Below are 13968 nucleotides of genomic sequence, written 5' to 3'. Positions count from 1 at the left end.
GTTCTACTTTTGACCATGAACAAATTTGAAAAGAAAAAGGTAAAAAGCATAGGCAGCAAACATTATGGCTGTTAATCATTCATGCTACAATTACGTCAATAAAGGTATATTTTTTTTTGCAAGCAGGAATATTGATGGCAGGCTGACCGAAGCTTACTCTTCTGGAAAAGCAAATCACTTAATCAGTGAAAGAATAACGGGAACTAAGGGACTCAATTTTTTTTTTGTTCGTAACAGCCACTTGAAACCAGCAGACAATCACTTAATGTACAATAACCTACGGTGAACATATAAAAGATGGCCCATTTAAGTGCACACACCAGAGCCAGGAAATGACCCAGTTGTGTTTGTTTTCTCATCATGTGTTCAGGCATAGCACGACATAACATAAAATATTCGAGCAGGTATAGGTGGTGTCCAAATCCGTGCTCCCATCGAGTAAAGGAAACCAATCTCAAAGGCAATGCTTTTGCTGACTACATGCACCAGAAGCACTCACAGAGTCTGAAACATGCCCTGAAAGCCATGTTTTAGATACTACCTGTACTTGTGTTTAAAGCAACAATTGTGCATTATCTAGCCACGCATTCTAATTCAAACAGCCATAGCCATATGCATGGCTATTGCTGGTTGCATTGGGAGATGACAAAGGTTGATTTTTTTTTTTTTTTTTTTTGTTAGGCTCATCTCATGCACCATACAACTTTCCGCAGCATTGATTTAGGCATGTTGCCTGTAATGTTACAGAGTGTGCATTATGATATTTCGCACTGCACTTCGCCAACTGACTGTGAGGTTCACATGTTTGTCAACTGAGTGTCATAAAGCTTCTTATGCTCTTCTTGTGGTTTCAGGTCATGCCATGCCTATCAGGTCATTAACATTCTCACCAGACTCTCAGATGCTAGTCACTGCATCTGATGATTGCCACATCAAGGTATATGATGTGTAAGTGGTGCTCATTGCTTGTAATTAATGCAACATACTTGAATGGAAACCATATCATTGTTTCTTTTCGATGTGTATGATCGAACTGCTTCTGTTCTTCACTGTGACAGAACTCAGTTTTGCAGAATCCAGCAACGAGAACATAATGGAAGTGTACCAGGCATACATGACGTTATATTGACACTTTGGGTGGCTCGCTACACATTGCCTCAGCGAAAGCGCATGAATGTGAAATCATTACCGCTTCTGCCCTGCTACTGTGCGATCAACTGTCGGAAATGCAACTAGGTATTTGCTGACGCACTGTGCACCATTCATGCTGCAAAATGTGGAGCGGTAAAGCAAAGACATGTGCAGTAGTTGGTTGCAAAAATAGTGACTGGCATATTAAGGAATGGAATGAATCTGTGTGGCCAAGTTCATGAATCGCTGCTACAACTGCCCATGTTACCAGCACTTTGAGATGTATGGCTTTCCTCAATGGATAAAATAATTCACTCATCCGCCAGCGTTGTATCGCTAACAAAGAAAGGGCTTCAGCCCCAGAACGTCTACAAGAGTAAGTACTGCTCGTTACACAATGACAAAGGGAGTAGCGTTGCTTCCTGGTGTAGTGAGTTTCTCAAACGTTATCTACACTCGTCCATCCCAACTCGCACGCAAACTTATACCCTCTCTGTTGCCAATGTATCAAGAATAAGTTAATGGGCACACACTTGAATCAATGCACCGAAGCATGAGTGATTGCGACTATACAGACAGCACATGAATGTTCGAAGTTGAACATTTCGTGACAGTCCACAAAGTAAGTGCTAAAGGTAATACATCTTTGCTGCCAGCTATTAAGAAGTACAGAACATTTATGTTCCAAGCCCTCGTGTGCAGCAAGAACATCTATCACAACTGAGCACACTCGTGGGCAATTAGGCAGAAAATAAACAATCAGATAGCAACCGTGCTGAGGAACTTTACTGAATCAGAAACATGACAAGCCGTTGCTTCATAGTGTTTGTCAAATAAAGAACGAAGAAAGAAATGCACTGATCCTGATTTAATTCATAAGCAGAAAGTCTGGACAGCTTGGAATAGATTTCTAGCCTTGTCTTTAGTACATACATTGTGTACATTGCTCATGCCATTTGGACGAGGCGTAATGGGTTTCTAAAGTGCTTACATGACCTCTGGAGCTGTGGCCAAAGCTTTGTCTTATCAACCCAGTCACCATCTACAATATCTGCCAAAATAGAGGTTTGCTGAGAAGCACCAAGGTGTCGTACACATGTATTGTAAACACTGAGGCAACGGAGGCAGCTGAGGCAAGCCATGGACACACCACCACATGAACAAATATAGCAGCGTCCACGTGATCATTGTGAAAAGGGTCTATGCAGTCCAGTCTGACTATAATAAACTTGCATACTTTCACAAAAATACTTTCGTTATATCTGATATTTGTTATAAGCATATAGTGGTTACACAATGGTATCGGCAAAGAACATTTGAGATTTACTTTTAGTATCTGATAAGTTGTTTTATCCATATTCGCTATATAGAGTTTCAACTTTTATTGAAGTAATTGGAGAGCTGTTCCAGTTTTTGTTATATACTTTGCTATGTTGGTATCGACTGTGGCCCGCTGCCAATATTGTCACATTGGAGTGACGAGGAAGAAGCGGACTGTAGCACCGTGGCAAGTCACAAAACCAACTCCTTATTGGGTAAACCTGTGCCCACAAAAACAATTTATGCCTAAGCAGAACTATAGCAAAAAGCACATGCGTCCATTGTTGAAATCTGATCCAAAGATCAGATTTCAACATGACTTGTTGAACCTTCCTGTGTAATCGCTAATGCTTGCATAAATTCTAGAATGTACACCACAATTTTTGCTGTGCACACAATCTGATTACACAAGGCTTGGCAACAACACAAATAACAGATAGAATCAATGATAACATTTGAGAAACGTTCGATACAGAAAGGTGTGTCTTGCGCTGGGCGATAACTTTGAATATTTGTTGGCCGGTCAGTCCGTGGGAGAGATTAATAACTGTGCATGGCAATATTGCCTTTCTAAATTGCCTTGGGAGTAAAAGTTGCCTACTTTGGACTTCTTCACAGAGAAGACTTGAACAAAGTAAAGAATTAATGTCAAAAGCTGTGCTTCATGTGAGCATGAGTACATGAATTTCTTCTGACACAACACTGTCATTGAGGTCAAGCAAGAATGTATTCTTTCGGTGTGTTACATGTCTGGATCACAAGGTGGAATGGACTCACATGCAGGCATTAAACCCCTCATGTGGATTATTTCATGGCTTTTCCACAAATTCACACATCTAAATGGCAATGAATCCATTCTTGCTTAACCACTTTTCACATATCGTTTTCTGTGGATGGTGACTGACAAAACGAGCAAAAGTGCACGTGGAGAAGAAAACTTGCTTGTGGACAAACTTCTTGTCAGCATTACGCTTGCATTGCGTTATCAATTACGTCAACAAGATGGACAGCACAGGCATTGTAATGTCTGCAAATGCCTACCATTGCATTGAGGAATGACACCGGAAGTTATGTTTTGCAAACGCAGAAGTATAGTACATTTTTGATAATTTGACTCTGGCCAATTTGAATTTCCAGCTAATTTGATCCTGACTGAAGGTCTCAGCCGGCGCTCATAGATTTCTATGGGGTAAAACTTTCGTTATTTTGATCCTGAATTTGGCCCTTGCCAGATGATTCGAACTTGACTTGTCGACACGAATGCGCCTTACCCAAGTGGTGACCCTGATGGTGGCAATGTCTGTCTGGGCAGTGTAAGGGACAGTGAATGCATTGAACACATGTCATCTCCCGCTGAAAGTGCCTATTTTGGCCTGCACTAGGAAGATTTTCAAGCGAAAATGGATACTCAAAATGAATGATTGCAGTATTTACCCAATTCTGATGCGCACCTTCTCCTGCAAAAAAATTGGTTCAAAAATTACCTGTGGAGTGCAGTCGGATATGCAACTAAACTGCATTATCGTCACTTACAACATCCAAGCTTCATCGCCATTGCTGTCACAAGATGATAACAGATCAAGTTCTCATGTATGATGATGGCCACATGCCGCTTTCATTCTTTGATTACAAAAGCCATTCAAAATATAAGTTATTTTAGATTGCTAAAATAGCACCAACAAGTCATGTTACTACATGTTCTTGCTGTTCTGAATAATTGCATGTGTTAGTGTAACCGTGGGCCAGTATCTTGTTTACGATTGTTCTGAAGTCATTCGACAAATGCACAATATTAAATGTTCAATGGACCATACAGGGGAAGGCATGTTGTCCATAGACAGTGATAAAAATGCAGTCTGAGAGCCATGGCAATGGCCATTAAGTGTACATAAATTTTGATTCTGTGAAAGTAAAGTTTGCTGGCTTCATCCTTTTCCGACTGCGAGCATTGGTGGCTTGCTACTCTACACAGTCTGGTGCGCAACATATTTCTACTTCGTTTAGGAGCTCTTATTTCATTTCTGCTTTAGTTTTCAACTTTGAGTCCATAAAAAGTGAATAGTACACATTCAATTTGGGGGAATGTTAGAATTGGACAAGTACTGGTAAATGAATAATCATTGTGGTTTGGCATTTATTATGCTTCTTGTTTAATTCAACCTGCTGGATAATTAAATCAGTTTCGATATTTCCATCTAGGTCAAATTAATGGAAGTCGACTGTATTGCCACAAATGATTATTCGAAGGTACTGCTCCTGTTAGTTTAATCTAGTTTCCTGTTTACCACAGTACTATCCTTAGATTATGCAAAGGTATAAAGTGATGCAGGGTGTGGTGGGTAGCTTGTTACTTGTTATTGAAGCAAGCGTTAGTGAAACCCATAATTAGATGCACTGCCAGTCATTTTGTCATAACTCATTGGTACACTTCCTTGGTTGTTGTAGTGCGGGCAGAACGACAGACACACAGAAGGTACATTAGGCAACAAACGGCGCTGTATGTTGCCTAATGTGCCTTTTTTGTGCCCACCGTTCTGCCTGTGCTACAACAAAGTAGAAGATGCCCTACCAACAAGGGGTCCCATATACTACCGTCATACATATTGTAGGGTTCCACACTTACTTTCAGAAGTGCACAAACAGTCCCCGACACATTCACTGCTGTCAATCCTGATTGAATAGCTCGACTGTCACATGATATATAATGCTCAGTACAGCGATTATTACACAAGTAAAAGCACCATGTATACATAACTTGTTCAGCTAAACCATTGTGTCGTTTGTACCGAAAATTCACAAAGAGGTGGCATGTTGGGATGCATGGTGTTGAACACCACGTTCAGGTGCATTGCTTGCTTGAACAAATCGAGAATAAATTAGAAGTGTCATCTGCAATGATGCCAGAGCAACAAGATCACCTGAACAAGGGGGCGGCACCATATGTCATAGTTAAAGTGAAACAAAGCATACACTGTATGTAACTGTTACAGCCAGTGGTTCAGCCAAAAGGGTCATGCATTCCTGACACACTATTATAACATGTATGCAGAATTCACTAGAAGCTGTAGATAGCATATTCAGCGAGAAAAGGTGAGAGGACAAAAACCGTTGTGTGCTTGATGGTAAATTCCAGGGAGAGATCAATGAAGAATTTTGTCTTCTGGGTGCAGTAACCCTGCATTTAGAGTGCACACTTTTGCTTACCTGATTGTTGACCGTTTGTTGCAGCCAACATGCTGATCTTGTGACTACACTTTCTGGCCATGGTTCGTGGGTGCTGCACGTGGCCTTCTGCTCTGACAACACCCACTTTGCTTCAAGGTAACTGTTGCCCTTTAGATGTTGCCCTGTTTTATGCTCATGTGCTTAGGTTTATGTGCATGTTAAAAAACCCCAGGTGGTCGAAGTTAATCCGGAGCCCCCACTACAGTATGCCCCATTACCTGTGTGATGCTTTGATATGTTAAACCCCACATTTTCATTGGATTCTGTTTCCCAAAATACAGCTTTTACTTGAGGTAGTCTGTAAAGGAAATAGAATTTCTCCATTCACGTATCATTGCAGCCTGACCGCAAGTCAAGTAATGATTATCAGTCTTCTGGTTTACAGCATAAATTATGTGTTTGCACTAAATGCGTTGTTGCCTTCACACCTGGTTGTCTCCTTTACTGGCTATTCGTCTGGCATGAAACTCCGAATGGCTAAAGATGGTGAGGACTAAGTCTGAAGAATTTTGGAAAAAAAAAAAAAAATTGTATATGGCTTGTTTTTCACACCCACAACCATAATTTTATACCGTATCAAAATACTGGCTTTGTTGAACAATAGCACTACGTTGCTTAAAAATCATTTTTTCATGCATATGGTAGGAAAGTGCAAAAAAAAAAAAAGCCTGTGGTGTGATATCTTGAGTTTCTTACCACTGGCACCTACCATGTTAGTACTATAATTCAAAAGCAATTTTTTTTTCATTTGTTTTCACGTCAGCTCTTTGACCAGGAGAGAAGCAAAATGACAGAGAACATATATGAAAGGTCATCCAGACCGACCAAAACGCCACCTCAAATTGATCTTTGTCGTTATGTGGTCTTTGACCTCGGGACCTCCTCCTGTATATTATTCCCTTGTACTGTATCTTGTCTATTAATAATAAAACCTCATTCATTCATTCAGGTGCTCTTAGTTACTGGGCAGGATTCACTGATGGGAAGTTCTGTCTGCTTTTGCAAGTAGAACATACGACTTTGTATTTTGTGCATTTTTCCTGTTGTCAGGTTGCACTCGTCTGGTTTTCTGCAGGGTATATTGATGTTCAGTGATTGTTCAATACCTGAACGGCAGTAGATCGCTTTGGCAGCCAGAAACAAAAAAATGCCTGAATGAAAAAGAGAGCAACCAAAGGCTAGCTTCTGAAGGTGCAATCTCATTTCATAAGGAGGCTTTCCGCAGACAGTAGTACACTGCATGGAATATCCAACACGCACTTATGTTTGAGTTTTAGGCTGTTGCATGTGTATTGACATTGAATGCCGGAACGATGGGGGACACGGACGGCAGCATCAGTACTGATAGCAACATATTGTCACAATTTGTAAGACCACAATGGGTTAGAAACGTTTTTGTGTGGCATGTTCTGTTGAAGCACAGTCGCTATGCATTAATGATTGTCTTGCTGCCAACACATTTACACCAGCAGCTAAGAAGCACATAGTCCGCCATTGCAATAATGTTTCTGTGCACATTATTTCAACAGAGTGTCACAAGATGGCACAACTAGAGCTGTTGCTTATGTCTGCGGCAGTCTGCAAATCATAACATTTAGTACAATAAATCTATGTCGTAATGAATTCCTAGAGACAAGAGGTGGATTCCGTGATATGCTGTGCTTCAATAATACTAAAGAGGCTCTAAAAGAGTCAAAGTAGCGTAGGGGATGCCAACACTGCAGGAGCTCGTAAAAGATGCATTGAAACAAAGCTGTACTCAATAGATGTGATGTTACGATACCAAAATTGTGCTGACACCTGTGAACAGCTGCTTCATCTGTCAATATTCATTACATGGTACAGTTAGTTACAAGGAGCTGCTGCCACATAGCAGGATGACCTTCACAGCCCTCTCTACTTTTCCAGGCAGATAAAAGAAAAAGGGCAAAGGGATGTCTTGTATGCTGCACTGAGCGATCCTGTGTAAATTTCCTGCTTTGCACTTCATACAAAGTGGAGTCTGGTGCCACTGCATATAAAATAATCTGGTCTAAAATACATGCACTGTGGTTGAGACTGCAAACAATATTCAAATTAAGCAATATCTTGAAGGAATCAACTTTGTTATATTGAGAGGTTACTTTGTATATCATCCTAGCATGTGCAGTCAGTAACTTGCATTGATTTTTGGCTCATTTTATCTTGCACTTAAGCTGTCCTTGAGCCCTTCAGTGGTCATTGGTGCCCACAAATATGCTTGCGCTTTTCTTTTTATTCTGTCATTGAGCTTGCACTTTTTTTGTCATGTTGATGAATTTGATGTATGCACACACCCCCAGCAGCAGTTGCCTAAGAAGCAAGTTATGTGCTTAGTCTTGTCCAGTATGGGTTGTTTTCTGAAACAACGAGCAAACAAATTCAGTGTATCTGATCACATAAAGGACAGTTGGGTGAGCTGGTACGGTAACATATTCTTGGTTTGTAGCGCGAAGGGACACAGATGAAGACTGGAAGAAGACAGGACAAGCGTCCTGTCTTCTAGTCTTCATCTGTGTCCCTTCGTGCTACAAACCAAGAATATGTCACATAAAGAGCTACCCTGCTGCCATGTTGCTCCTTTCACCACTTAGTTTTATAGGACCCGTGTATAGTCTCTTATGTGAACTTATAGGTAAGTTTGCTGAGGTGATATTCTAGGGACCAAATTTACTTCTTACATAGGGCTCACTTAGCTTTATGATGATGTTCCTTTCCGTTCTTCAAAAGCAAGTTGGTAAACCCGAACAGGTAGATGCTCTTGTTTAATAGGGGATGAGGCACTGAAATCCCAATTTTCATCAGGAATATGGATTTTCTAACTTTGTTTTGGATTTCTAAGCATATAAAGATGCTCATTGCCAAGTTTGGTCATTATCTGTGTGACAGAAAAAAAGAAAATGAGCTTTTTTGCCCAGCTGTTGCATTAGTTTTCGCATGTTTTGAGATCTTTGGATCAATTTTTTTGTTTCCACTTTTGGGCTAAATCGCACTTCTGGGAAAACAATTGCTTCGGAACTGCAAAGGCGAAAGCTGCTTATAAGGTTGTTTCTTGGCTGATAATTTGTCAGGAACAAGAATATGGGAATCTTTAATTTCTATATTGCTTCTATAAAAAAAAAACTTGATTTCTGCATCACAGTAACAACCTCAAAAAAAAGAAAAAATCAAGTGATGTTGTTTCTACAGAAGAAATAATAAAATTGCAAGTGCTGGCCCCTGTCCTGTAATATAGGGCATCCAAAAGATATTCATTTAGAAAAATGTCATCTAACTTGATAACTTTTAAAATGGTAGTTTTCCTAAGGTGACACTTATTTGCTCAATGGGACATACGTAACCTTTTTCTTTCTGTTTGCATTAGTTTAATCAAATTTACTACATGTTCTGACAACAAAAAGACAAAGCCGAATTTGATTTGAATTGGCATATCGGTTCAAAAGATTGACCTAGGTCATCAGCCCCACGTCCCCCTTTAAAGGCACCCTGAACCAACCCTCAAGCTTGGTGAAAAAATGCAGTCTGCTGATAGCATATGCTCAGGGATGGAAGTGCTGCGCCAATTGCGCCAAAACACTAACTTTGAGTGAAGTCGCTATATTTTGCAGGATGTTCATGTTCAGTGGCAATCACACAGTGATGGGTTGGCTGGCATTTAGCACTAGAAGCCAAACTAAAGCAATCCATTTCAGCATCGGCATTTTTGGAGTGAGGGTGTGTTTGGTGGCGTATTGTAAATTAAGCCGCAGGAAATCAAAAATCCTTTGTGCTATACAATGCATTACGAATGCTTCATATAAGTCTTACATGTTTGCGTAATATGTGGACCAGCTAAAGATTATTTGAACTGGCACTCTTTTAATGGCACAGTCGGGAAAGAAAGCCACGCTCTCAGCTAATGAATAAGTTGTACGGTCTGTCATTGTACATTTTAGGACTCGCTTATATGCCCTATTAGTAAATATGCATCAATTAATAGCAAACACCATGCATGTAACATTAAGTTATATTTTGCCTGTGCCCGTGCAATCTTTTGACCAGAAATATCCAATGGCAACTGTAATTTCATCACTCAGATTTGTACTTCGGGTGCTCTATATTCTGCACCACCACACCATACAAAATCAGACTTTTATAGCTGCAAAACGCAAACCGGGGATGTAAAGTTTCGGTCTTAGTGTACCGTAGTGGCCGTATGGCGGTCATAAAGGATTGAATAATACATAAACAACAGAAGTGCATTTGCAGCAATGATGTCTATGACGCGACTTGCGCAGATATATTCCGAAAATCTTAAGAAACCATTGTTTGGCATTCAAAATATTGGTCGCCATTTTTCATTGACCTTATGGGGCAGCCCTAATAATAAAACTTCTGCAAAATTTCGGTCGATAACGCTGATTGGAAAGCCAGTGAACGCATTTTTTCCCTTTATTGACCAACAAAATAACTTCGCATTTATTCTTTGGTACTCTGCTATGCCAGCTGAATGCCACTAAGAAAACAATAAATAAATAAAATAACTGAGGGTATCATGCGAAAGGCGCTCACTGTATGTTGATGGGTGTGTTGTTCATGGTTGCCACAGTCAGTTTTCTTGTTCATTGTGCACGAATACGTCTAATTAGCTAACTTTATACACTTACCTAATCAACGAGATGTCAAGTAAAAAGTTGTGGAGGAGGTAGAAACATGAGCGATAACTGGATTTAAAGCAACCTAGTATTTGAATTATCCATATCCTTATCCAATAAGTGAAATAATTAATGTTACGTAATCAAACTTAAATATTAGTTGCTTGTGCACAATAAATAAAAAGAACTCTTGACTAGCAATAACAAAAGCCTATTAGCATAGTGGGTGCCGTTTGCATAAATTTCTTGGTTATTTTTCTTTTCTTGGCCACATTTAGTTGACACGTCCGGCATGTAGCCTAATAGTGGCTTCCGAGGGACGCACATGGGTTTCCTTTGTCAGTTGTATGACTTTTTTCTTTCTTTTGTGAACGTTCCTCCACCTTGTGGGCTACCGCAGATCTGATTCGCCATAACCTAATAGTGTTTTGTAAGGTCAAATAAAACACACCTTTTCTTAATTTGTCTGCATTTCACTGATGTTGAGCTTTACCTAGTCATGCTCCAAAACTCGTATCTTCTGCTCCAAAACCAAAATGAACAATTCCTGTGTCAAACCTGCGCCAATGTGCCAAATTTGCTGCTCCCAGAGCTGCTCCAAAACTCCCTTGGCCGCTTCCATCCCTGTATGCTGCTCTGAACATCCCAGCCAAACTTTGCAGTCGTGCGTGGTGCATGGAATTCACAAGCAGAGGGCGAAGTCATCTTTTTGTCAGATACACTCTTTTCAACAGAAGCCTTCACTCTTTTCGGGTGCTGTATTTTGTCATATAGCATATTCCCATATGAGGCTGCTATTGGCCAATAGCTGGCAACAATCAAGAAGGGTGTTTGGATCAGTGCACTTCTTCTTACTGTTACTGTGTTTATTTATTGACACAGTTTTATAAACAGGCAAAGATATGCGAAGATATGCTTTCGAATTTCAATAACAGTTACGTAATTCTGGAAGAAGCTTACCATCATCTGCTCACACTAAGCTGCAGCCTCCCACATCATCACTAAACTTTGGCCAGACTGCTTATTGGTGTCATAGTTGTCAGGCCTCGCTAATTTCGATAAGTTTTGAAAGTTCAACTAGCCTTGAACTACACGTAACTTAAGGTGAGGCCGCACCACACGCTTGCCAGCACACGCTCTCTCTTCGCTAGACACCTTGGCAGACTTCGCTTCGTACTGACAGCGCTTCAAGATGTGTAAGTTGGATGTGGCTACTGTCTTTTGGTCAAGATGGTGGAGGACAAAGCCAGTCTGCACCATATAGCACGGCCAGGCAGGAGCATATGAGCATGAGTGTGCACTCAAGCCCTGCCATGCACAAAGCAAACGCTGTGCATACACACTACAGTTCCACGTAGCCACAGTCTGCTTTGTAGCGTAGATACCACGGCTGCCGCGGGGTGCCACGACGAGTCCGCTTGCTTAGGACAACCGTGTTTGGCATGTTGTAGGTGCCAAAATCTGAAATAGTGGTGTCTATGTGAACATCCAAAATCAAATTTGAACTGCACGCCACAGTGATGTTCAGTAGGCAGAGCGTAGTGGGAAAGCCCAGCTCAGCCGTAGCCTTCGCAGTGCAAGGCATTGAAGAAGAAGCGGGAGCACTATGAAGGGGACTTTCGATTGATAATTACTACGCTTCTGCTGAACGCATTAAAGTACTTTTTGTGGCAAAGTGTTTCTGAAATAGTCTATTTTAACTGCTAATTCATTTCTTGACTTCGATAAAAAGTGGTTCATTGTCCCTGTAAGACAGTGACCATTTATCATCCTCACACTTAGGTCAACACAGCTGAGATAGCCATGTTCACACTCGGAGCATTGTTGGCGCTGAGAGTCATGCCAGTAGTGGTGAAGTTTACATGTGCATACCTTACTTCTGACATTTCAGTTTTATTTCCTACTAGGTTACTAGGACTTGGTTTGTTAGGAGGCCAGTTTGTGTTTGTGCTACATGCTTTTTTTCCCTTCATCTTGTTTCTTGCTTAACTACAGGCAGTGCCACAGTGTGCTTAACCCTGTGAGTATAATTTATGTCCTCTGGACTTGCAGTTCATCAGACCGGACAGTGAAAGTGTGGGACCTGCCAGCGAAGGAGTGTGTCCACACATTCAGCGAGCACACAGATCAGGTCTGGTGCACCAAGTACAACCCCATGGGGAATCGCCTGGTTTCGGTCTCTGAAGACAAAAGCATCATCATCTATGACTGTCCTGTGTAAATAAAGTCTCCCATCACTGCGCTTCCGATTTTGTTGCTGATTTGTGTATTACTGGGCACACTTGACAGTGGGAAGGAGAAAAGAGATGCCAGACACCACAATTACCTTTAGCAGGATGCGTTGTTGGGCAAGTTGGTTCATTGTAATAGGAAACATTGGTTGCGCTTTCTAGACAATCACATGTAAGAAGACAGGACAGGCACCTGTCCTGTCTTCTTACATGTGATTGTCTAGAAAGCGCAACCAATGTTTCCTATTACAATTACCTTGAGCTGTAAATTTTGAGATGTTTGCAAGCTTATTATTTTTTCTTCATAGCACATTATGACAGTGGGTATTAATGTCATCGCAAGTTAGTGAGCTTTTCTAAGTTTTTTTTTCTTTCCATCCTGCTCGCCCTTTACAGACTTAAGAGGAAGCTTTAGCTTGGAAGCCCCTACCTAATACATGAAATCAGAGAAATTCGTTTTCTTTGCAACCACTGCACCGAATTTGATTAAGTTTGTTACATTTTAAAAAAGAAACATTGACATATATTGACTGTAGGAACAAAATTTTTCATATAGACCATCACATTTCTTAACGAAAGCTTTCGACAATTGCAAAATTGAAAAAAAAAAGTTTCAAGTCTACAATTCTGTAGTCTAGAATAAAAAAAAGATATCACAATTCTGTGAACTACACCTTATAATACACCTAAAGCAGACAAAATTTATGTCTTGTGAAACACTTTAAAATATACCACTAATTTGTGAGTAGAACTTTTTCAAAACCTTCATAAAGGTTATGACAATTCTATTAGGCAGTAAATGCATGTATCACATTTGTATGCTTTAGGTGCTCTAACAAATGCAATTTAGAGAACTTCAATATCCATGTTTGGTGGGGAGTTACAAAATTGTAAGCTTCATGCTCCTACTTTTTCTTTTCTTGTCAATTTTGGGAAACATCGCACGAGTGCCGCAAGGACCTAAAGCTTTCGTTTGGTGTTTACAGTGATTGAGCTGCCCTTCCCCTTAAAAGGATTGCTCTACATTTGTGTGGATTAAATTTTAACTTCATTTAGCTCCTGACTTCTGGTTTAAACCAAAACATTTCTGCCGGTAATAACTTTGCTAAATCGGGGAAAGCAAGAAAGTGTGTTTTGGATGTTTTCAGCAGCCTCATACATTTGTTCTCATTTGGTATGTTGAAAAATTCTGACTGTGGCCACTGTACCATTTAGTTCAGGAAATTTTGCATTATCTGTTTATTCTAAAAAGTGCAATAGAAAGTTTGTAAATAAATTGTAATGATTGAAGATTCCAGATCTATAGGAACTATTGGATATGAAGGAATGCCTTCAACTCATCCATTCTGCCCCTCCAATAACAGAAGCTCTGCTTAAATGAGCAAATGTGACAAAATTCTGTTGTGCAT

General features: G+C 40.4%; 1 protein-coding gene across 2 annotated transcripts in view; it reads left to right on the top strand.

Moving 5' to 3' along the window:
* LOC126531745 (uncharacterized) overlaps positions 1-12577 on the top strand; it is a 51240-nt gene extending 38663 nt beyond the window's left edge. For both annotated transcript variants that reach the window (XM_050179452.3, XM_055071423.2), the window contains 3 exons: positions 855-948; positions 5680-5772; positions 12381-12577. In XM_050179452.3, coding sequence (XP_050035409.1) covers positions 855-948; positions 5680-5772; positions 12381-12549 — 356 coding nt within the window. In that variant the 3' untranslated portion in view covers positions 12550-12577. The remainder of the gene's footprint in view (positions 1-854; positions 949-5679; positions 5773-12380) is intronic.
* The last annotated feature ends 1391 nt before the right edge of the window (positions 12578-13968 follow it).

This window comes from Dermacentor andersoni, chromosome 5 (assembly GCF_023375885.2).
Source record: "Dermacentor andersoni chromosome 5, qqDerAnde1_hic_scaffold, whole genome shotgun sequence".
In the NCBI taxonomy this organism is placed as follows: Eukaryota; Metazoa; Arthropoda; class Arachnida; order Ixodida; family Ixodidae; genus Dermacentor; species Dermacentor andersoni.
The sequence above is the reverse complement of the archived record's forward strand: the minus strand, read 5'-3'. Positions and strand labels throughout refer to the sequence as shown.